The sequence below is a fragment of the Esox lucius genome, chromosome 14 (assembly GCF_011004845.1).
Source record: "Esox lucius isolate fEsoLuc1 chromosome 14, fEsoLuc1.pri, whole genome shotgun sequence".
In the NCBI taxonomy this organism is placed as follows: Eukaryota; Metazoa; Chordata; class Actinopteri; order Esociformes; family Esocidae; genus Esox; species Esox lucius.
Genome location: NC_047582.1, coordinates 22,168,957 through 22,195,138, shown reverse-complemented (window position 1 = coordinate 22,195,138; position 26,182 = coordinate 22,168,957). Strand labels below are relative to the sequence as shown.

General features: G+C 39.3%; 1 protein-coding gene across 2 annotated transcripts; it reads right to left on the bottom strand.

The window, feature by feature from the left end:
• Positions 1-1,537: 1,537 nt before the first annotated feature.
• On the bottom strand, positions 1,538-25,463 carry tnfrsfa (tumor necrosis factor receptor superfamily, member a). 2 transcript variants are annotated; one of them, XM_010878070.3, is made up of 10 exons: positions 25,215-25,463; positions 9,812-9,983; positions 8,371-8,502; positions 7,338-7,449; positions 7,008-7,141; positions 6,723-6,821; positions 6,114-6,172; positions 5,544-5,825; positions 5,192-5,228; positions 1,538-3,961 (listed from the first exon to the last, which is right to left on the bottom strand). In XM_010878070.3, exons 1-10 carry the CDS (start codon positions 25,275-25,277, stop codon positions 3,660-3,662), a joined length of 1,392 nt encoding a protein of 463 aa, XP_010876372.1. In that variant the 5' UTR covers positions 25,278-25,463; the 3' UTR covers positions 1,538-3,659. The 2 variants fall into 2 exon arrangements, with proteins under 2 accessions (XP_010876372.1, XP_010876373.1); XM_010878071.4 differs by having other exon boundaries at positions 5,553-5,825.
• Between the last annotated feature and the right edge of the window lie 719 nt (positions 25,464-26,182).

Below are 26,182 nucleotides of genomic sequence, written 5' to 3'. Positions count from 1 at the left end.
GATGTGGTAGAACAGGAGCTTCGTGCCCTGGATGTGCATCCCACAAATCTCCATCAACTGCAAGATGCTATCCTATCAATATAGGCCAACATTTCTAAAGAATGCTTTCAGCACCTTGTTGAATCAATGCCACGTAGAATTAAGGCAGTTCTGAAGGCGAAAGGGGGTCAAACACAGTATTAGTATGGTGTTCCTAATAATCCTTCAGGTGTGTGTATATTTGGATCCTTCTGAATAGTTGCTCCATCTGTTGGCGGCTTGAAACAAACCTCTAGCTGAACATTGTTCTGAACACAGTCGTACATTACATTAGGCAAGATCTACTCTGTTATGTAATTTTAACAGCATAAAAATATGATGAATTATTAATACATATTATGAATTATGTATTAATAATTCATAATATTAATACACAAAAATATAATTGTGCAATAAATATAAAAACACTAAGTGAATTAATGAAATCGTTTTGAAGCTATAATTTAAGTTAATTTGCTTTAGAAGACCAATATGTATTTAATACAAGACTCCATAACCTGTAAAACATTAAGATGGGATATTTATATAAAACATTTATTTCAACTTGACATTCAACAAATACAATTTTGTTGCCACATTCTTGTCTAAAAAAGGCAAACAATGGACAAGGAAGAATATGACTTAAATAAAGAATATTTTTGTTCACAAAACATTTACATAGGCAGTACAAAAAAGTTTTTGAGCTATGCAACACAATAGACAGAAGAGTGAGGCGAAAAAGAAATGTAGAGAACACCAGAAATATTCTCGAACGAACTGCCACAGCGCAAATTATATAAATGCTAAATAATAATCTTTACTCCTAAAACTTGATTATAAAAAGAGCCAAAAGCAGCCTTCTAAAGAACATAGTGATGGTACAAGTGTTAGAAAAGATTATAGAAAAGCATTATGTATAATTTGGAAAAATAACATCCCTAGAAATTGATGCAGGATGTTTTTTTTCATTGTTCGTCAATAGGTGGCAGTGCCAGCACTGTAGCTTCAAATCTCTCATCATTAAAATAAAATAATGTCCTTTTTACATAAGTATAGCCACTAGACTGCAGGTCAAAATATGCTAAGCCAAGTGTACTGTTGCTAAACATAATGTTAGTACTTTGATCTTCTGACCTTAGATTTAACAATTAACCGCATATTGCCTGGCTAAGTCTATTGTACGCATTTAAATTCACACTTCATTCCGTCCTTATGATTTTAGGCTTTTCTCTTTGTTAATAGAACTGTAAATACTGTATATACATATAAATTTTTAAAAGCACATAAGTGCATTCTTGGAAATGTATGTACAAAGGACACTACAGGAAAAAAACTTGGACTTAAATACCTGTTAATTATCCAGAAAAGCTTTCCTTCATCTTCTTGTCAGAACTAACAAATGAGAAATGTGATTTGCGTACCAGTCTATTAATATCTTTGTTGACATGTATAAAGGGCTGCAACATTTTATGAATACAATTTAGCCCTTTTCACACTACCAGCCAAACTAATAATGAAAGTTGTATGGGACAATGTAAAAATACAGTTTGGGTTCACCCTCTAGTGTTTATCAGGCACGTTCCACTCTTTAGTGTTAATTAGACATAAGAATAGGCTTCAAAATGATGCCCTTAAACCCCTGTTTTAAATAGCCCACAAATGGACTGATAAATCCAGAGTTACCTATCACTACTGCAGCCCTAACACAAAGTTGACATTAGGATGAGTATTTGATTGGCTAACAAACTCTATCGCATTAATGTTATATGTAACTATGGATTTTTGGACTCAGAAAGTATTCTGACCCCTTGAATTTATTCCACAAATTATGTTGTGCTGCAGCCTGAATTAAAAATTCACTGACCTACATACAATACCCCATTATTTAAAATCTTACAAATCAACTGAAATTTTTTATGTGAATTGTCAACATGTAACATCCCCTTTTCGACAACACTCCAAATTGAGCTCAGATAATATTTCTACAACTTGACAGGGGTCCACCAGTGGGCAACTCGACTGTTAGGACATGATTTTGCACACCAGCATGACATAAAAGTATGCCTGGGCAGAACTCCAGTCACAAATATTAATATGATGTAATCGCTGCCTTAGGTGTTTCTACAGGTATTTACATGGGGATGAAAATGTCTGTCATTTATATATTTCTGTATTTCAATAAAAAAAGAAGTGCAATAATTTCTTAAAATAATGTTGTAGTTTTTTGTCATGGGATACTGTGTATAGATTAGTGACACAAAATCTAAATAAAATGCAGTTCAAGCTGTTACATAACAAAATGTGGAAAAAGACAAATGGTTTTAATACTTTCTGAAAGCACTTCATATGTGCACTGACTGAATACAGTCTTTCATTTGCGCGCTGCCATCGAGCAAGACCACGTTTAACCCCAGATGTGGTTATGCCGCTCCTGTCTGTGTTGTTGAGATAAAGGCAGTCATGATAACATAGCAACACATTACCGCACTCTTTAGTTAAATGTCTGCTGTGTTCATAAAGGCATAAATAATGACACAATTATCATTTTTTTTAAATAAATATGTCAAATATCAATAAATTAAAAACTATTTGAGTATTTGTAGAAAATGTTTCCAAACTTTTGAATAAAAGAATTAGCTACAAAAACTACTGAATTAACATTGAAAAACAAAATAACTAGCAATACAGTCTATAAAACATTCAGTTCAGTTACTTACGCTTTTCAAATAAATTAAAAAACGTTCTTGCCCTTACCCACACTTATGAGCATATGTTATGTTTTAATTTATAAATGAACTCCAGAATATCTAAAACAATAACAGAACTCCATATGACACATATTTACACAAATATGTAAATATTAACACGGACCATATCTACTTGTGGCTAAAATACTTCTAATATGGTTATGACTCAAATAAACCTGCATTTTTACCATGACATATGGTCCATCTTTTCCTGTCATTGTTAACAGCATTGTGCTTTAATGGCCCATCTTACCTGTAGTTTAAACCTGTAAACGTCTGCCTAATATGGCATTTGTTTCCTCTTGTTCTAAAAAATGTGCCAGAGGCCAGTGCATCAAGTAGACACATTATCGGTGACATATAGCTAACGAATGCCACTCCTACAAACCAGTGTATTTCCCTGTCCCAGGCTTCATTATTGGCCTATAAGCCATGTCAGTCACTCAGAGAGAAGGGGCAGAGAGTAAAATCCTAGAGGTCAAATAAGTGCTCTAGACCCACTCTCTAAGCTTACATCTGGCTATGAAACCCACAAACCTGTGTTTAGGTCTTCTCAGAAAACAACCTCCAGCTCCAACTCCTCCGTTCAGTTTTAGAAAGTGTTGGCCTATCAATCCAAACACAACAGACCATATAGGCAGACTAAAGTTGAAGCCATCTTGTAAAAAACAACGTCCATTTCCAACTCTTCAATTTACATTTTAAAGAGCACTGGCTTATAGGTCGAGTACACACACCATCTCTTACTCCTCCATTTGAAAAGTAAACACTGGCCTGAAGGCTGAATACATCAAGCCATTTAGGCCGATAAGAGTCAATGTCATCATTCAACAATGTTTTTTCATCTCTATCCCCAAGTCTCTAAGGCAGAACCCACCCACTGGTCTGCGGGTGTCAAGGGTTGTCTGCGTGTTTATAGTAGCCCTTCTGGATTGCAGCAAAGGCAATGCTCTCAGCGGAGCGCCTCTGGTCCAGGCTGAGAAGAGCCTGTAGCAGGGCATTGATGTCCGCCTTTAGGCCCTCCTTCTGCATCCAGTTCTTCAGCAGGTCATACACCTTGTCACAAGGGGGGACACTCTCCGCCATCTTGATATGGTTGTCATTGACACCGATGTAGCGAAAGAACTTGTTGTGGATCCGCACGTCCAGGCCTTCGTCAAAGAGGTCAAAGCTCTTCTTTAGGGATGTCTCCTCGCCTGGGCAAACAAAGGGGAACAGTTGGTACCTCTACGCTGATTCATTGTTGCGGACATCAAACTTTAAATAACTTTTTTCCCCCTGTTTCTCTGTGGTGATTTTTTTTATTTCAGTGTTTATCTAATTACAGAGGAAAACAATAATAAAATAGCTTTTTTCTTCAACAATAAACCGTCATACAACCAGTTAATGGAGCTCTGCATCAACTATTATCTTCAGAATCTGTGGCAGCCTGTTCAGGCAGTGTGCTTCCCCGTCACATTTTATCAATTTTCTCTGCCTTACAATAGAGCTCCTTGTTAGGATTCAAATTGTAAATTGCTGCTAACCTTGTAGTGAGAGAGAATTAACTCATAAAGCAATCAACCATTGAATCCTGAGTTAACAAGGTTAAAACATGGAGCCTTTTTTAAATAAGTACTACACACACAAAATTTACTTCAGGCAGAAATACAAACAAAGCCAAGACAACTTCGTAGTATAGCTCAATTGCTTTAGTTAAATCCTGTACATACTGTTTTTCAACATATTGGTCATTTAACAGAAAACGTATCTGACTTATATTAGTCCATGCATACATTTACATATTATAGTCCTTGAACTGGGGGTCAGTCAGGCTCAATTGGGGTGACAATGTCCAAAAAAGTTGGAAAGGAAGGTTTTGAGTGAGGAACAGAAGGGTTCAAATTAAGAGACCACTGCAAATTGAATGTTTATGTTCCTCACTCAAAACCTTTTTGGAAAAGAAAGAAAAAGGTGCAGTGGTCCATACTTTTTTCCAGAGCTGTATATATATATATAATTGATAAATCTATAATTTATCAATAATAAATTAAATAGTAATTCTTGAGATATTCACCTCACTACTTCAGGCAAATCTGAATTAGTTCAGGAGCACATTTTTGTTCAACAAATCCCATAATAAGTTACATGGACTCATATTTGTTGAAATTGTCTTCAATTGACTATTCATTTAACTGTTCTCCATACATACAATGCATATTAAAACTCTATACACCCTTACTGTAAATGCAGCTTTTCATGCTATAAAGAACAAAATCAAGACTAATCATGTCCTAACTTTTTACATTTAATAACCATCTAAATTTCAGTATGAATAATTTCTCTGGGGAATTTTTTTTAATAATAATTGGCAATGCATTTTTGTTTTTATCTAATAGGGGAATATACCCACATTATTGATTTTTCAACCTTTACTTGTCTCTTACCTAGTAAGGGCACCAGTCTCTTCTGCAAAGGATCATCCTGAAACATGACAGAAAGAAAAAGAAGAATGAATCAGAGCCATATTGAACATAAATAAAATATATTTAAATCTCGTCCAGAAATATGTTTACTGTAATTCGAAAAAATGTTAATGTTAACCAAAAGTTTGTATTGCACTTTTGCTTCTTTTGCAGGAATGCAACTCCAGTCTCTGCACTCAAGAACTGAACCTAGGTTCCTGTCCTCCTTTCACACCCCACTCTTACTTCCCCCTCTCCCTGGATCCCTGTGCTCCTAGAACATCTTCGCCCACCATATTCTTTAAGCTCTTCCCCTTCTAACCAATTCCCTTGCCTCACTCACTCCAGCTGTGGGCTGCAGTCTCTGGGCAGAGGGGCTGTGTCGTGGGGAGCTGCTCAGTGAAGCCTGGGAAGAGCTGGTGGTGTTGGGCAGGCTATCGCCCAGGCCCCGGTCCTCATCCTCCCCCAGGCCTGGAGGTGGGGAGGCCTTGATCAACCCGCCCTGGGTCTCCTGCAGCAGGGGACGTGACTCTGGACGGACCTCTTCACTTCCCTCTCCTTCCAGGCCTGCGTTCTGGCTGTTCTGTCTCTCTTCTGCCGTAGGTCCACTTTCATCCTGAAGAAGAGAGAAATATGGAGAAGGAGAAAGAGAGAGAAAAGGACAGATTGTCCACTTTCTAATCAGACTTGTAATCATAATTTGTTGATACAAATCAGGGTACTGTGAATTATCTTCAGGCAGGGCTAGAAATAGTTATTTAACCATCACAAAACTTCTATTGACTGTGCCACATAGCAGACATGAAAACATTTCACCACTGGACATTGTTGAAAACTGAATATTTAACAATGTTAATAACTGAAGGTATAAAGTTACTAAAGTAATAAAGGTGAGAGAACTTACAATGGGAATTTTCACAATCTCACTCGAGCCATGGCAGCTGTCTGATCCTGAGAGGCAAACTAAAACACACGGACAAATGTTAGACAACCAATCTACAACTTTACGTCAATATGTTTTTCAATATACTGAGAGTGGCAAAGAACAGGAGAAAAAGCCTATACGAAGTACAAGCAGCTTTTAAACCTGTTTGAAAATTCACCGAATTACAAAGAAGACCATAACAACAGATTGGCCAGGTCTGAGTATATATATATATAGGTTATCACGGTGAGGCAATATTATTTCCCATTCAAAACAGTTTAAAGTAATACCGAAATAAATGGTATTTCGCTGTGCTTAAATATGAAAGCGGTTTTAAGTTCATTTGAGATAATTAGTTGTAGAAGTGGTGCTGTTGAGCCAGAAAGGGTCTCTGACTGTGTACTATGTCATATGTGTGCCAAACTGTGGCCCCTTGTCATCAAAACCTCTTGCTTTTAAACTTCACTGGCTAACTGAAGGACCGCCCATTTAAAAACAACCCAGACGGTCTTTAACTATGAATGACATGACAAGGCGTCGTGATGACCACTACAGCGGTAGCCAGGGACCTTTTCTTTTGTTACTCACCTGGCGGATATCTACATGGCCTCTTGACCCACAGCCAGACACCAAGCCCGACAATGAGGAGCAGGAAGAGCAGAAAGAGCAGGATGACCCACGGCATACCTTTTGGGGAAGATTTGTATTTTTATAGAAAAAAACGTACAACTTCACCAAAACAGAAATTTGCACTCCAATGACACCAACTGACATGCAATCGACGCTGAAGAAAATATGCAGTTTATTCTGCCATCAATAAAATAGAATAAAGATTTAGGGAGTGTAAAACAGAGGCAAAGCATGCAGGCACACCTGTGGTCTCTGGTGAGATTGGGGCGGGACTGTAAAGAGGAGGAGGCTGACGTGTAGGTAAGAAATCCTGCTTCCTACACTCAGTGTTGGAGATCGGGCTGCACTTCCTCACCTCCTCCTCCCCAGCTTTACACCTGGGAAGACAAGACATTATCATTTTTTTTTGCATAGAAACAGGTCTTGGACGTTTCTGCATCTTACCAACTTCATCTTACCAGAAGTCGGCTATGTACTAAAAACTGATTTTGGAACAAGCTGAGGTTTAGTAGGGTTGATTGAGTGATTTCTGGACTCATTTTAAGTGGTCTTAATGTTTAAGGTGGCACTCACTTGGCGCATCTCTTGCAGACCTCACAGGCCTGCTCTGGCACACAAAATGTACCAGGTCGACATTGGCACTGGGTGTCTGTCGTACTAGTACATTCCACTGTCTGGGTCTGGTCTGGAATGAGCGAAGAGAGAGAGATAAAGAAAGAGATAGATAGTAGAGAAGAAATAAAGTAAGTACAATTAAAATAGATTCAATATTTCAGGTTATAGTTTATTTGTTGTTTATTTGTTGTTTCAGCATTTCAAAGTTTCAACATTTTTGCAGCTAAGTATTAAGCTATTACCTTTCAACATCCTTACCAGATACAAAAGTAAACACCAATAACAGTGTACAGTAACAGGGTAATCATATGTTGAAATAGTTCAGACAAATGGACACTGAGGAGTTTGGAACTTAACATTAAAATAAAACACAGTGAATACACTAAATCATAGATTGTTTTGACCCTATGCAAAAATCTGTCTGGGTCAGGCCTTTGATATAGACAAAGACGCACAGTGATGGGGACAATACAACACAACCACACCCAACTGCTGTTCAAGGTAAAGAATGTATGCACAATGTGCAGACACAAACCCACACATACATGCACGCAAAGTCAGACACACACACACACACACACACACACACACACACACACACACACACACACACACACACACACACACACCACACAGACAGATATCACTCTGCATTCAGTGTGTGTGAAACCAAACAACAAAGACACACCCTTGCATGCAAGGTAACACCAATGGATCGTATTATCAAGGGGCTTTTAGGACAGGGTGAAAGTCACCACGTATCTGCCCTCTTTGGAACAAAAGTCTACTAGGCTTTACTGTGAGGTTGTTGTCTAACTTGGTTAATAGTTCATTAATTGGCAAGAGACCAAAGAGAAACACAATATGGTCGATTGACCAGAGAAATGCTAACGTTTTAACAACGTAAGCCCTTTGTGAAGGACAGTTAAATAGGGCAGGTCGCTTAAAAGTAGTTACAGGAATTCAAATAAAAGTCAGAGGATTGCCTTACCCATGCGGCAGTGCGTGCAGGGTAGGCATCGGGTCATTCCGTTCGAGTGTTCTGTGTAGGTGTGGCCATTTTCACAGGGCTTGCACAACCCCAGCTTCATGTCCTCATCGCAAGCCTTCTCCACGAAGGTACCTGTTAAATGGTGAACCAATCAATGCATCAAACAACCCATCTGTGTCTTACAATCTGTTTACATGTTTACATACTTAACCTTGACATAACTTGGTTGTTACTGGGCTCAAAAGATAGCCTGCAGCATCTCTCAGAGTAGGACAAAGGGCGGCATGCTGGTGAATGTGTGTTGCGATGATGGTTGTGGTATGTCTGCGCATATGAGCTTTTCCTATGTTTAGCCCCAAAACCCCTCGAGACACAAAGCTACAGTTTGGTACAAACTTTCTTGGTTGGAATATAACATTACATAACATATATCATGCTCCATTTACACAATGCCATGCTTTACACTGCCAGAGTAATCTAAAGATTCTGGTGGGCTTGAAGAGGCAGGGCAAGCATATTTTTCGATTCGATTCCAGATCAATTTGGGTTTGACACAGAAACAAACCAATTGAGAGCCAATTAGCCCTTATTTAGGGTAACTTCTGATGCCAATTTAGATTGGGAAAACATTTCATTAACAGTTCCTCTCTGTGTTTTTCATGGGTACTATTTCAGGATCTGCAAATACCTCTATTACTCATGTACTAGCTACAGATACAGGCAGTGTAGGAAGCAAATTATTAAAAGGTTATCCTGTTATATGCATGTTACAGTGTATGACCTAAATGTACATGTACAAGTATCTGTACATCTGCTTGTTCCAGTCTGACAAACCTAAAAGGTAAAATGTGCAATTTAATCAATCACAGTCTTTTATAAAGCCGTTTTTACCTCAGCAGTTGTTTTATGATTAGGCTGGGTGCTTTTACAAAACACCCAGCCAAATCATAAAAGCAACTTCTTAATTCTAAGCTAACAGCAGTTACTGATATACTGTCCTAGGCTCATTCCATGGTGCATCATTAAAGCAGCGGTTTCATTTTAGTGGAACTATTTCTGCTAGTAACACCACTTTTAAAAGTAACCCGATTCACTCCCCTAAAGTTTATCACTAGGTGTTGTTACAGAGACCGTTCCCAGTCACTTGTTTGAGCAATGGTCCTGGTTTGCTCTGCTATCCTACCATAGTTGGCATCACTCTGATTCTATAAGACACTTTTATAGGGCACAGACTTCAATGGTAATGTAGCTGTAAACACAGGCAGAGATTATTCCCCTGGAAGGCATGTGAAAAATGTAAATAGATCACAGGTTATAAATTGCATTACAGGTTCTATTTATATGGTGTGATTCTTGTTCTGGTTCCATGGCCCGTAATGGTAGTGTATATAAGCTAAAAGTTCTCGTTTGGGTTCAGGTTTCGGCACTGGGGTCTCCTTACCAGCCTGGCAGTTGAGGCAACATCTGTCCTGGTGAAAGTACTGCTGATTCTCCAGACACGTTCTGTGTTTGAGCGTCTGGTTTCGGTCATCGCCGGACCACTGAGCTGCCACCGCACCACTTGGCTCAGCCCCACAGCACCGGAGCTCTGAGCACAGAAGGCACACCACCATCTACAGGAGACAGGACAAGCACGGTTTCATAGATGTTATTAAACCTTTATTTAAACCAGGTAAGTCAATTAGGGAACACTGTCTCATTTACAACGGAGGCCTGGAAAGACCAAGAGGCAGTGTGACGAGAGCGAGAGCCAAGATGAGAGCGGGAGAACCGTGGGGAGAGGTTCACATTACCAGTGTATGCAGACATTCACACAGCCACCCAGGCCAGTGAGGAGTGTCTGCGTTCTCATAAGAAACCCCGTGTGAGCTATGTAGGCCCTAATTTGAACCATCTGATCTGAACGTCGGTAGAGGAAAGCTAATCAGGAGTCCCTGACAGAATTAAACAACTCAGACTGAACAACTCAACGTGTTTATATGCAGAATTTGAGCATGTCCAGGTTTACATCAGCTGTACTGAATTGGCCATTCAGTACAGCTGATGAAGAATGATCCTGGCTGGGTTAAATGGCCAGGTCTGGTGGCATCTCTTTTCAGGGGTTCAGAGACTCCATGGATGAATGGGAATTAAAAATAGAGAGCATTATCATTTTATAAAATCATGTTATTCTATACCAAAGAAATTTGACAGTAAGTTAACATGCTTTTCACATACACAGACACTTCAAAGAGACAGTTAAACAGTTAAAAGTTCATCCAAACCATTTCAATCTATTCAAAATCCCAGTTAGGTTGAATCCATTGTCCTGAACGTCCATTATCCTCCCTAGAGAGGAGACAATGAAGCTTGATAGGGTCTCTTATAACTAAAACAAGCATATTGCTGCCCATATCAGGTGTGATTCCAGTAATCCATTCATGTGCTGGATAATAACAGGGTTTGTATAGATGGGAGGCAGAGAAGAATACTGCCGAGCACTTAAGTGTGGCCCCCAGGCACCGGTGTTTGTTCACACGCCTTTTCACTGTGTCACGCTGAGAAGGCCCTATTCATGGGCGAACAACACGCTTTAGTGCATCTACTTCAAATGACCCACATTCTTAAACTCCGGCTCTTTGACAGCGTGGACATGCGACACCGCCACGAAGCGCCTGGGATGCAACTCGACACCTTCTCTTGTAAATGAGAAGCCACGTTTTGGGAGGTTTTGTCTCTCTTGCAGCCCAATCTACCAATACCCACCAGACCTCGAACCTGGCACACAGAGCTCAGTTCATTCTAACCTACATTATTACCCCAGTATCTGTTTTATTTTTTCCCATGATCAAAGATCATAATGCATTATAAAAATACCAAAAATGCTTCACGACTACTAGGTTCATTTCACTCAAAAGTTTAGAGTTTCGTGTGTGCACAAAAGGTAGTCTTTTGACTCTTGACTAACAGACTGTTGTCACATTGACTTTGACTCCCGCAGATACTGGAAAAACAAACCAAAAAAATCGTGAGGTTCTTTTCTGCACTGTTCAACCAATTCAGTAAATGTTGAGGAGTTAAGATGGATTGTTGCCTTGTTAATGTCCTAAAGTGGTAACATCAAAGGCTTGAATCCTCAGTTTCCCCTCAAGACTGGTTTTATCTGGTTGTTACTAGCTCTGCAGTGGGTGACTGGAGTTGACTTGTCAGACTGAGGTCAGTATCTGCCTAACAAGATGATGTTGACTCTAACAGAGGTCAATCCAGTACTGACTTTAAATCCAGGTCGCTCGTCAGTTGGCTCTCTGGAAGGCAGCCATGTCTTGTTGTTCACAGGGTTTCCTGGCCGACACAGAGCTGCTGTGCAGCCGTCAAGCCTCATGCTGTCTGTCTCCCTTACCCAACCCCTCTCCCTCCTCCTTCTGCTCACGTCAGACTTTCCACAGACACAGGGAGGCAGAGAGGAGGGATCAGCCGGCAGAGCCCTCACAATCACACCATTTAGCTCTATCCAAACAAAGTGGGAGAAGAGACAGTGTGAGGGGGAGAGAGTACAGGCAGAAAGAGGAAAAGAGGGGCTAACAGTTTGTAAGACTGTATTGAAAGAGGTAAAGAGTTGGGTTTATTGTGAGACAGAGGCCGTGTGAAAATTGAGAAGGAGGAAAATGACAGCATGCAAATATGTCTGCATAGAGTGGGAAAAAGGGGGAAAAACTGAGAGGGAACTTTAAGAGTGGATTGGAAGCACATCACAGTAACAATAAGTTGTGAAACCATGACAAATCCCACAGACAGTAATCACTCAGGCTTGCTTGAAAGGGTAACTATGGTGATGCGCCCAATCAAAAGCCAGGTGGCCTGTCTAAAAATGTGTCATATACACACACACTGAGTGCACACACAAACACACAAGTAGACACATGGACAAACGCACGAACGGACGCCGTGCTGCTGAGCAGTGACATCATATCCTGTCTGAGTGCATTCCTGGGCTTGTGAATCACTAGATTCCTTCATGCAGCAGCTATCCCATCTTCACAGACAAACCTGTTCTTCTCTCAGCCACTCAACAGGCGGCCCACAAAAGAAGAGACACTTTATTGGGAGGAGAAATCTCCAACAATGACACCTTCCAACAGAGACATTTCCATTAGAGAGAAAGAAAGGTTCTTATGTGACTTTGGTTTGCTACTTATAGGAACTGAATTGGGAAAAGTAGGCCGTCTGAAGAACTACCATTCTGTAATGTAAGCAGTTGGTATGAAACTGAGTAGACAGTAGGTCATAAGCAAACTGTAACAAAGTCACACACCCATTATAAAAACAGCCATTAAAAAAGCATAATAATCAGGGCCAAGTCATGCAGTGTATGTTTCTGAAAGTATTTTTTTTTTCTAGATTTAACGCAATAACAAACAACTAACTGTTCAAATATATAGTTGATGCTTGGTAACTGAGTCACAGCCTGTTAACATCTTTTCTGAAGGCTTATCTGCAAACCTGCACACGCAGTTCTCTAGTGATTAATCCATCATATAATATAACCATGTAATAAGTAGTTGACTATATCAACACCATTATAGTAGGCTATAATTTGAGGTAAAGTACAAGGGAAATGTCTAGTAATGGAGAAACAAATAGCATCTTGCAACAAAAGTGGGTCTGAATATGTATTCCAGGACAGTTCCTTAAAACATTTATAGAACAGGATACAGAGAGGGACGTTGTTGCGGAAAGAAAACCTGGACAGATTAGAACCAATGCTGCAGCAAAACAAGTGCACAGAAGTCAGAAACTCAGACAACTGGACTGAAAAATAGATTATGGATAATTTCACTAAATGTCAGCTGTGTCACCATCATAAAGCAATAATCAATTTCGATTAAATTAATTCAATAAATAACAATTATTTACTTGTTAATATTGCTGTAAAGGGGAATAATATTTATATAATAATATAGATATATACAAATATCGATTTGTCTAGATACAAAAATTGTTTGAGGTTATTGTTAGACTGTCCCTATGGACAAAACTCTCGCAGAGAGAGCTAGTGAGAGTTGCATTGCCCTCGCCCCAATAATGGGATTTGAAAATGAATAAATAAAAACAATACGACTGGATAGAAATTCGTGAAATAACAATTATCTACTTGAAAAACAAATGTTCTGTCACAGAGAAAACAACATTGGCAATCCCCAATCAATTGTGGTACATACTGTCCCATACACATTTTATTTAAATGTCTGTCACAAAAAAGTTTTAAAGTTGACCATTTCTAGGTTTTTCTATTCTCCTCCATAGTCGGCTCATGGGCTTACTGCACAATAATGTAGATTATTTGTTTTACATAGTGCTGAAACTACAACTTCAACAGGTCACTGTGATTCACTGAATGCTATGCAGCAGGCCATTTTCTCAGGTGCAGGGAAAGCTGGTCAGGAAAAGCGAGCGAGCTGATAAATGCAAACAAAGTTCTCCCCCAAAAACATATCAAAACAACATTATGTGCTACGGTTTCATAACCAGCAAGGTGCCATGTCATCATCTAATCAATAGAATTGCTCATGAAGCCGTTTTCACTGATGATGGTTGTGTTTGGACAGGATCGGTTCAAACTGTCCTGTTTCTAGCACATTTTTTGCCTCCAAGGTGCGCGTGTACCCATGCCTAAGTTCAACATGAGGTTGGCTAGAAAACCGTCTACAGCCATGATATAATGAACTAGTCATGAGTTCTTTTCAAACGTGTAATCAATAAATCTAGCTATTGTTTTAGCTAGTAATGCAGTTCCCTGCTCTGTCAAGCTGACTGTGTCTTTCTGTGCGGTGTCGTATATCCATCCTTGTAGCTTTGCGATCCATATTCTGTTGTTGAAGTCTATGTCATTGAGCCGTGAGCCAAACGCACGCTTGCCAATACCAACTATTACTGCATGTCTGTTGATATAAAAACACCACCGCTTGGCACTGCCCACACCCTACTGTACAGCAAATCAGGAGCTGCCACTGATTGAACAGTATCAAGGCGTAAATGCCAACGCTTACATTATGCCACAAAACTGATCGGCCAACATTACAGCTGCAAAGTTGTGGGTTTCCTGTAGGGGAGGAGGCCATACTTACAGGCTTTAACAAAAAATGGTTCCAGACTACAGTGTAACTGTGTAGTTTTATATTACCCTGGTACAACTGCTTTGCTGAAGAAGAGGATATTCCACACCATACACTGATTATCTAAGCACTGGGCAGCACACATTCTTACACCCGCTACAGTTTGGTAGAGGTTTTGGAACCAACAGGACCTGAGTGGCCACCTTCAATCTTAATGCTGAAAGAAAGTCATTCCAGTCCTAAAGCCACAATCACTTGCCTCTGGCAGCCCACCAATACTAAATAATCAAGTGTGGTACAGTACATTATACATCCAACCCTACACATGACAAGGGAGAGAAAGAGTGAGAAAGAATGGACGAAGCATATGTGAGCCCCACTGTGCCTGTAACTCTCATACAGTGCCTGTCATTGCCAAGGGTACTTCCAAATTGCCCTGGCACATTCGACACATGCCACTTCTACACTGAGATTGCATTTATTGCTGAATGACAGGACCCCCTTTCAGTGAAGCGGTTTATCAATGTTGCATTCACAGGGCTTTTATTCCCCTCCTGTGGGTCATACAGTGAGACTCATTATCTCAGGGAGAACGAAAGAAACATACACAGCAGAGAGGCCGAGGAATAATGTACTTCATCTGATATGGGACAGATGATTTTAATCATAGCCATATCTGATAAGGAGCAGTATGTTGTACCTCATTACACTCCTGGTTCCGGAGAGCGGGAGAGCCAGGACCCAGACTTGTCTGTATCCCGATCATGCCTTTCCCATTACCCTTTCGGTCCTCCATTATCTGGGAGGAAAATACGTGATAGTGTACACCCATCCTCTAAGATTAACGGTACAGGCGGATGGAGGAAACAGGCCGTGCAACGAAGGTTAAGATTAGTAAAGGAAAGTATTGACTTAAAGGAAGGCAGGCTGAGTTAGAGAGACACGGAGTGGAAATAAACTTAAAGGGATGGTTCACTCCGAAATCAGCTGGACTACAGTGGTTCAATAACCAAAATGTTAAAACTCGATGTGTCAAATCATAGGATACATCCTTTCTGCAACCATATTTGAATCTTCTTGCCAGGCAGATATATAAGAGGGTTTTGGGAAAATGCAGTCATGTAAAAAACAGATGCAGTGTAGATGTTTTTTCATTAAATCTTCTCAGAAAATGTTTCAAAGTGGCCGTGTTCAGTTTTGTTGAATGTTTAATTTTGCAATCAATTGGTTTGTTTTGCATACATTTAAAGGGCCAAGTTCATGAAGACCAAAACATTGTATGCTAGAACGCAACTTATTCACATTAGGCCGTGTCAAAGTATTACTCATATCATTCACCTCTAAACAAAGTTCCCTAGAACAACACACGTTGTGGTTTACATTTTGAATAACAGAAAACCAAAAACATGAAGTGAACAACAAATAACACTGTATGTTGGTTGCAGGTTTTCAGTTTGAATGTTCTTCATGATACAAACCACATCTCGTTCTTAGTGTGTTTTCAACCCCTACTCTCTTTTTCCCAGGTAAACATAAGGGAAACCTTCAGTACAATAACAAACCACTATCATGTAACCCAGTTACAAGTTTGACGGACAGCCAGCTTATTCGATATCCATACACTACCAACTTTCCCCATGCAGGCTTAGAATTTTTAAATCCTTTCTTACTTTTTGTCCTTCAAAATCAATTCCCAAATGTGGTAGCACATCTCATCAACTGTATGTATATACTTGACCATTTAAACCCACAAACACAGTCCTGACAATATGCTGGACCGAAATGGGTTCACAGAGAGATAAATCTCACTGAACCCCGGAGAAGTCGTGCCCTGGTTACTGGTCTCTCAACAAAAACCCAAAATGACCAACTGTATGCAGCACACATGGCTCTTCTGTGGTAGGTATCTGGTACATCACAGCTGGTTTCATTAAGAATAAGTCACTTTCCCATCACAACTGCATTCTTTATCAGACAAACATTAACAAACAGTATGAGGGTGGGTGTCTGTTAGAGGAGATACTGCACAGACAAATATGGAGCTGTCTTAAAAGCACAAAAAAGACACCAGTGACCACAGCACAAACAAACATGCACGCAGACGCACGCGTGCGCGCGCTCCATTGCACACGCGCGCACAGCCACCAAAGGGCAAATGACACTTTCAGTATCCACACTCACACATGCATGCAGACATATTATGCACACAGTGTATCAGTAGGGAGCGTGTGAAACGGTACGACCCCCTCCTCCCATGCAGTACAGGAAGGCCCAGACAATGCAGAGGCTTTATGCGGGGCTCAGCTCTGCTCTGCTCTCCCTCTATGGCCCATCCTAGTCCAGGCCTGGCCCAGGCTGAGAGCCACTGGGTCGTATCCGCTCTTGCAGTTATTTATAACTCAGGGAAGCCATGGCTCCACAACACACACACTCAGTTTCCTCATGGGGGTAAGGTTCACTGATTACTGTAGCATAGTACAGCATCGGTTTGTAACGCTGGGTTACAGGGTGTGACAGGTTAGGTTGGTTGATTAGTTGGCTCGAACCATCGTACAATAGTTAAACAACAACCTTAGTGACGCGAGTTTGGGAGGGTTTTCTAGTAACTTAAGCAACATGTATGCCATTAATAATGATCGACAATCCCAAATAACAGTAGCAGGGCTAAATATTGAGAGAAGAGGTGTACGTACATTTGGGGACAGGACGGATAAGAAATAGTAACAGCAGCTGATGTGATGAGAGTAACATTAGGTGCGTGGGAGGGGAGTCCACTCATGTGCTCATGGCATCACTACTAAAGGGTTAGTGCAAAAAGGAGACCATGAGGACAGCTTGGGTAAATAATCATTTACCAGGTATGTTTAACAGTTGTCTGGCTTTGGGTAAAAGCTGTACAGGGCCCTATCAATTCTAGACATGATGCACAGATTTGTTCTTGCCGTGACCTCCATGCAGTCGTACAAAGAAAAGTATGATTTTAGTGGCAGGAGGCTGACTATTTTAGGGCTTTCCTCGGACACTGCCTGATGTTGAGGTCATGCGACACCTGTTCATACCATGCTCTGAAGGGCCTTCCAATTTAAGTAAATACTGTAACACACATATTTTGAAATTGTACAAAGCTAAATGCTAGTTTAATGAGCAGAGGGGCCTGTCCTCTTGTTGCAAGAACTGGTTCAGCTTAGTCAAACACGTGGTTGGTGACACAATTCTGCGCAACCACAATAAATCTGACGTAGTACCTTGATAAAGTGTGAGAAAGACTTGCTGAAAAAGCTGTGGTTTGGAAAGTGAAACAGGTGATCTTTACACGGTTTCAATTCTGTGCACGCGCATACATGTTTGTGGTGGGATTTGGGACATGTGGGGATTTTGTGCAGTTTATGATACGCTAAAGACATTGAATGGGCTGAAATCTTATTTCAAAATGAATCATCCTCTTGTTGACATAGTTTGAAATTCTGTGAAACAAGCTTCATGGTAGGTTTGGGTGGGATGTCAGCATACCATTCGCAAAGACCGTAGTGTGAAGATAGGCAAAAACTGTTGGTCTAGTGAATGGGAGAGCAAACAGCGATTATGTGTTGGATCTTATTTACACTACAATAAATTAATTTAGATAAACAAGATTTGTTGACAGATTTGGTTCTTCAATACATTATTTAACAGCATATGAACCTGTGAACTTCTAAATCAATAATCATCACCTTCCGAGGTATAGAGTCCTATCGTTCAGTGGTTCCCAATCCTGTTGTTGACATAAATAACTAGCTGGCTCACACAGATACAAACTACAACCATGTTTCCAAAAAAGTTGTGACGCTTTGTAAAGGAAAAGATAATGCAATATAGGCTTGTTATTAGCACACAGTTCAAAAGCCAGCATCTGTGATGGTATGGGGGTGCATTAGTGCACATGGCATGGGTGACTTCCACATCTGTGAAGGCACCATTAACGCTGAACAATATATACAGGTTTTGGAGCAACATATGTGGCAATCCAGATGTCTTTTTCAGGGAAGGCCTTGCTTATTTCAGCAAGACAATACCAAACCACATTCTGCATGTATTATAAAAGCATGGCTCTGTAGTAAAATAGTCCAGGTGCTAAACTGGCCTGCCTGCAATACAGACCTGACACATATTGGAAACATTTGTACATTATAAAACAAAGAATATGACAAAAGAGAACCCGAAATGTGGAGCCGCTAAAATCCTACTGCAAGCAACAATGAGAAAACCAAAGCAAATGGTCTCAGGTCCCAAACACTTACAGAGTGTTGTTAAAATAAGATGTGATGAAACACAGTTGTAAACATGCCCCAGTCCCAACTTTTAAACGTGTTGCTGGCATCAAATTCAAAATGGGCATCTATTTTTCCAAAAACAATAATTTCTCAGTTTCAACAACTGATATGCTGTCTTTGTACTATATTCAATTAAATACAGGGATAAATTATTTGCACATAATTGCATTTTTGTAAACAGGATTGTAATAGCTTTATAAAGTTGTTTATACTTCAAAAACAATTCTGAATATCAGTCAGAAATATCAAACTCAATCAGAATAGCAGCTGGGGTTGTGAAACAGATGTTACCTAACTCAGCATTAGCTAGTTAGGTAGCTTTTGGTGTAAACTACTCAACGTGCTACATAGTTTATCTCCAACCCTATTCCTTCTCATTGAATATTTTGTTTGACTGGCTGGCCCTGTTTACCAAAGCATAAAACTGTTGGCCAAAATATTTTGACAGGGTAAGGTCCTGCATTGGTATGTTTTCAGCCTTAGTCGGCGCAACATGTTTCTATTCCCAGTGTAAATAGAAAACTTTACTTACATATTCCATAAATGTTATTTACATTCAAAAGTTGTTGAGTAAATTATGTAGTGTGACAGGCCATTAACATGAGATTTAATGCCACCTAATTGGTTTAATTAAATGTAATTTTAAAATGTAGTTTTCTTTTCAGAGTAGTGAATTCTAACATGTCTACTGAATTTGCCTGACTTATATGGCTATAGATACTGGATAAGTGAAGATAGAGAAATACGGAATATGGATTGAAAGAGAAAAGTGACTCACTGACAAGTAAATCCTGAATCCATACCTTCTTCCATATACTGTACAATCACATTAGCTTTCTAACAGAGGTACTTCCAAATAAGAGCTCTTTGAAGCCCATTGATACTTTATAATCTTCTACATAAACACATAAAAGGAACAATTCTGTTTGTGTTTGGTCCAATAGGTCTACATGGCACAAATGATCATGTCAACATGTGAAGTGTTTATTTGTAAATACTGTTGCACCCTATTGACAAAGGCGTAAGTGTTCAACATCTGACGTTATTTGGTACCTTGACTGGGGTAGGAAAATTACATAGAGAACTTAGCAGAGGGTTGTGAGATACTTGATACAGCGTAGCAACGGTCCATCACATCATATGCGTTCCCAGCAAATGTTATGGAATGTTGATGATTTGGACTAATGTTATAGTCATGCCTGTAAATGAGAACCTGGTCTGAAACAAACCAATGAGCAGACATCTGACCCAAGGCTCAGTCTGAGATCCCAGAAATGTATTGAGCCAGAACCTGACATCAGATTTATAGAAACAGCCGTACCTTTCCTTACAAGTCACTATTTGTCTAAAGTTAACTATTAATTTACACTATTATTTAGAAAAAGAAAGCTCACAAAATCCACTTCTATTAAATTGCAATTTTGTAGTAATGATTTTAATATTTGTTTGTTATTATAATAATTTAGATTGATATTTTTTACCATATCACCTAATCCTACAGTCAATGAGATGTGTTCTTCTCAGTAAAACACTGAGATTGCAGGTTAATAATCTCAAAGAAAAAACGAATGGTTAATATTTTGTTAATAATATGTAGTTACCCTTTTACTATGTAGTGTCTTAAGCAATACCTAGTTACAGATGTACCATGAAATGAAGTACAAAGTTTGCTATCTGTGTTCACTGAACAGGGCCAGATTGATGTTTAACACATAGGCCTAAACATAATGAGCAATAATTTCACTACTACAGATAAATAAAAAAAATTGACATTTATATGATTGTTAACAACAGTGAAGAAAACAACTTGAGAATATTAGAGAGAGTTTAACTAGATCAGACATGTCTTGGCATGTTTCTCAGGTTAAGGTGGTACTATTAATGCCATCAGTCATTTGGCATTCTTTTTCTCATTCAGTTTGGCAGCAGTAAACAGGAAACTGAGTCATACATGAGGTGTTTGTCCTGATAAACTTGGTCTACACTTCATAGACAAAGTTTCACGTCATATCTTACATTTCAACCAGATAAAACACAATTGTACAGAAGCTGTAAGTGGTTTGACTGCCTGTGTCATGGGTGGGTAGTTATAAATGGAAAGTGCCATCTACATCATTCTTTATCAACACCTTTCACCAAAGAATTTACATTTGCAGGAAGATGTTTGGCTGTTCACTGTAGCCCCCATTCAATAACACAACGCAAATGCCACGACTTTCACTCTGGTAATTACATTCTGAGGTTGTATATGAGCGCAAAATGAAAAAACACAGAGCTGACATTTGTGGGACTGAGTGTTACCACTGTTAACCTGCCGTCTGATTACAATGCTTGCATTGGGGTTGCATCATACTGTAGGCAGGAGTTTGCATCTGACTTCTCTACTCTATCAACACTGGTGCTTTCAATGGAATGTAAGAGGTGCCAGCCTGGAAACTTAGAAAAGACACTATCCTGAGCCGGAAGTAGTACGCCTATAACTCTCTGATGGTTGTATTTGTCTTTGCTGCCCGTTGGGAGTCCTTTCCTGTGTGAACCCGCAACCAGTAGTACAGTAAACCCAACCACAGATACAATCTAGTGCAAATTAGCAAGGGCATGACTAGATTGATGTCACAAATAACCGGTGTATATTCTACACAGGAAGTTTACTGAAAGAACAGGCACGTACGCTGAAGTCCTTTGCAGTGGGGGACCATTAAGGGGGTTAAACATCTGATTGTAGTCCCCTAGCAACAAGCACTGACTGTTGAGAAGAGTCCAGAAGCTGTTTACAGAAGAGATAAACAATGAGATCGCCACCCCAGCGAGAGGAGTAATGTTGGTCTAAGTAGCGGAACAATGCATGACTTCAAACTTGGATCTGGTGATTAGGCTGCTCTTTCCAAAACCAACTATGTTGGATTGTAGAAATTGAAAAATGTCAGCCTATTATGTAACCTAACTCTTCTTAATCAAGCATTTTAACCAATTGACAATAATACATCAAATTTTTTGATAATGATTTAGCATGTTTTTGAGATATAAGTACTAAGTCACAAAAAAAAGATTTGTTGGGCATATATAGCATTTTTTGTTCATAAGTTAACTATCCTGTTAACACCAGAACTGCCTATCACTCTCCAAGAGGGTGTCCACTGAACCCTGACATGTTTTCCAAACACTGGGGGTGACAATTCATTTCTACATATTACCCCACAGAAAGAAACCCATAAAATCCATCTTCCGGTGGTTGAGGCCGATTTAAAAAAAACAACAACATTGCATTGATACCCTCTGTGCCTAGCAACTTGTCCACAATACTAAAATGACAAAACAATATCTGAGGCAAGGCACTTCAATTGGAACTAAACTTTTTCTCATGCCTATATTCAACAACCCATAAATCCCCATAAAATACGGTCAAAAATTACATTTGAAAGACAAATTGGCATTTCATGTCAAATACCCTAATTTTACCAGCAGACTTGGTAAAAGATGTATGCCAATATGAGGGGAATTGTTGTAATTACTTATATATACTTATGTAAAAGTGTAGACAGGATGGCATTGACTAAATCTGCTCCTACACCTCCCAAACAATGTATTTGTTTATGTGTAAAAAGAAGCGCAAGACATGCTGTGCCGCTATTATGAAATTTGATTTCATACATTAGGAGAATGAATGTGCTTTTCCAGTCTGCCGTGCAAGCACTCTACTGTTATAGTGAAGTGTGCTTCTTTACATACACGCATCTATTTGCCTTGGTCCCCAACCATTACTAATCCAATAACAAGCTTCAATATGCCATGGCTCACAGCATGGTAGCAGATAATTATGGATCTTCTGTAAATTGTTATAATTAGCAGACAAATATGCTCTGATTACTTTTTTTAAGGCACAGTTACAAAGTGAATCAGATGACCATTATTAAATTAGATTTTTTTTAAATAAAAGCAGTACTTGTATGAGAAATAAGATTTTATATATATTTAACATGCAGATAGATGGACAACTAACATGCAGGTAGATGGACAGACAATTACAAATATATTGTAAATCACAAATCTAACGCATTTCACAAATAGGTAAAATGCAAGTCACAAATCTGTGGAATCTGAAATGTTTGCCACACAGCGAGGAAAAATCTTGCATTAATTCTTTAATCATAATTTGGTTATATGATGACTCATTTGTTTTGTCTGTATTTCATTCTGTTTGTGAATAGATTAGGAAATGTATATGAAATAATATCCAAGTGTTGGGATACAGCAGTGAGCAGAGTCAGATCAATAATCAGGTAGTGGAAAGTGCATCACACCACCCAGGCACTGTCATGAAAAGGCCATTCCTCAAAACTTCGTGCTCAAACAAGAAGTAGACTTGTGACAGAAGCCACAGAGGCCAACAATCATTTTGAAAGAGCTACAGAGTTCAGTGGCTGGGAATGGAGAAATTGTGTACCAGTCAACCATATTAAGAGCTCTGTGATGTGGGAAAAGTTTTTGTGGTCAGATGGGCCCAAGATAAAACTTTTTGTCCAAAACTCAAAGTGTTGCCTATGCCTCAAGACTCCAGCGAAAGAAAGAAGTGGGGATGCTTCTCATCAGCAGAAATTAAGATGGAGCAAAATACAGAGGAAACTGCAAAAAACCTGCTTTATTTGCTTAATAACTGAAGCTTGCAGGGAAATTCTAATTTCAGAAGGACAACGATCCCAAGAACAAGCCTAAAGCAACTTTGGAGTGACAGCAATCCAGAAGTGTCGTTCAACCAGGCTGAACAACTTGGAGAATATCTGCCAAGAACAAATGGCCATTGTGTGATATTGTGTGCAAAGCTGGTGCAGACTTACCCTCAATGACTTGAAGTTAATCTAGCAAAAATAGGTGTATGTGCCAAGGTTGAATACTTATGTATTCATATTCATTTTTGTTTTTCTTACAATAATTTAGAGGTTTTTTTTATATATATAATAATACACCAAACAATACCAATTTTGAACATACCATTTGTAATTCAGTAATGAGAGAATTGATCAAGGGTCTCATTAACTTTGCAAGGCGCTGTATATGTTACAAAAAATCTAGAATATCCACACAAATACCAAACCTATGGTGAGATGGGCAATACATGATGGACTTGCATGGATACTTTACATCGACCAATTGAACAATCCTAACTCATTTACGTCTATGAACTTCTCATACATTAGCCTACATTTTATGGCAAACCCAAAGGGTCTTTAATCTGAGGTGAAGTGATTCAGGTTTTACTTAGTCCATATTTATAGCATCAGGCTTTGGCGCTGCATGGCTGGAAAAAATAACAGCACAGGGTCCAGGAGCACTGAATGGCCCTTTCTGTGTAGAATAAACTTTGAATTGGCAGGACTTGCTTAGACTCTCTTAAATATATAGGTGTGGGTATGTGTGTGTGCGCAACATATGGCTGACTGTCAACTGGAGACCTAAGATAGTTAACAATCTTTATTTAACAATAATGTATTTAATAACACTGAAGCTGGGCTATTTTGCAGACCACATTTCTCTTTATATCAGGACTTTGACCTACCTTGTACCCAACTTTACTTCAAGGAAAGGGAATCTAACCTATTAATTGATTGACCTGATGGCTTGCAGTGTCAGTAGGCTTTACAGTAAGTAATCACTTGTAATTACAATGCTGGTACACACAACTTGACTTGCCCCAACTGGCATCAAGGTCATGACTAGTCCATACATTTTATAGACATTATACAATGATAATAATTTAGCCAAAGTTAAAAATTATTAGACTAGAAACCAACTAAGCAGACCATGGTTTCATCTAATGTCCCAGACTGTCAGTACTCATGCCTGGGGGCTACATTAATAGGGTGGGTCCGGGATCATGTCCTGCACCAGATGGTAACTGTTGTCATGGGGGAAGGGGTCGAAATAATACAACGCATGTAGGCTACAGTAAACTCAGAATAGTTGTTTCCCACTAGGGCTATAGGCTAAAACAAACAAGCACCACTTTAGATTGGCAGCAATAAAAATGCTATGATGTTTTGAGGGCTACAGCACACCTTGAGACAAGAACAAAACTCCAAGTTTAATCAATACATCTATACTAGAGAAATGTAATCGAATGGAACGCTGAGATTACAGGATCTCCGGTCTAGGCGCACGGGCCGGCAGAGCATGCCCCCCGGCCCAACAGCATGGAACAAAAAATAGGAAAACAAACTTCATTCCTAGTTTGTAACGACTTATATTATATGAAACACATTTTTCAACAGGAGTAAGTTAGGCTACTTTGTATTGTCCATATTTCAACAAATCACTTCAAGCAAGTGGCCGCTACACTTGCCTAATAGTGATACACGGCTAATAAAAGTGATACACGACACTTTTTTGTGTCATAATTTTTTTGTTTTGTTTTACAGAATATGAGAACCAATATTTGTTTTCTTACCGAACATTTAATGAACGCCTGACTGAAGTTCATCTTGGAACTTCGAACTCCAGCTGGTATCATCCAAATTTCGATCTCCTTTCTAAAATATAAAACGTCTCCAGATAACACAAAAATGAAAGATTGAACGATAGTACTTAGGAAGCCTGATATTTAAACATAAAACATCCAGTCGTTTCCACGCAATTAGTGGTAAATGCTATTCTTTCGGAAGCGGTGCGCGACTTCAGCACACTCACCTCCGAGACAATTCCACCAATGGTAGAGCTTTCAAAAGAAATTCTCTATACTCAATGACGTCATGCCCATAGACCAATCATATAACCTCAGCTTCAGCAAAAAAACTAAACAACCAAGAACGTCACTCCAAAAACTTTGGAAGTAGTATGACAGCACTGTCAATAACGAAACAAATACATTTTGGAAAGCACCCGTATAGTAGTTAACAGCAGCACTTAGCCGCAGTGTCTGAGCTCTTACCTGTGTGGGTACCAGTACGCTCCCCTCTCATTGTTGTCAAACATTTACTTAAACATTTTAAGGAGCAGGTCTTCCGATATAGCCTCTGAACACTGGCATAGTAACGGCTTTACCCGCCTGTTGAGGACACATGTTCCCCACTGTCTTTAATGAACATGCTCCTCTTAGGACATTTTAATTAAGAAAATATGTACATCCTTTTGTTTAGCTCTGAATTGGCTGAGCTGCTCTAGCATATCCAGCCACCCTAGCGTACAGCTATATAGTCACTAAAGAGCCCACTGCCTGGCACGTTTTTAGGCAAACTAGGAACCAGTTACTCAGTCAATTCAGAAACCCAGATTTTTACAAACAAAAATGTGCTGCTTGTGGCACAAACCTGAAAAAATTCTGGGATGGAGTTAAGTTTTTATTAAAGCTAAAAACTGCAAACACATCTGACAAATCACTGTTACATCAGAATTCTTGAAAGCTTTAATAACAATTTT

Coding starts and splice junctions, on each gene's coding strand:
- tnfrsfa (XM_010878070.3), bottom strand. CDS start 25,277: ATGATACCAGCTGGAGTTCGAAGTTCCAAGATGAACTTCAGTCAGGCG. Junction 7,450..8,370: donor CTGCACGCACTGCCGCATGG/GTAAGGCAATCC, acceptor CGCTCATTCCAG/ACCAGACCCAGACAGTGGAA. Junction 5,826..6,113: donor AGATTGTGAAAATTCCCATT/GTAAGTTCTCTC, acceptor TCTCTTCTTCAG/GATGAAAGTGGACCTACGGC.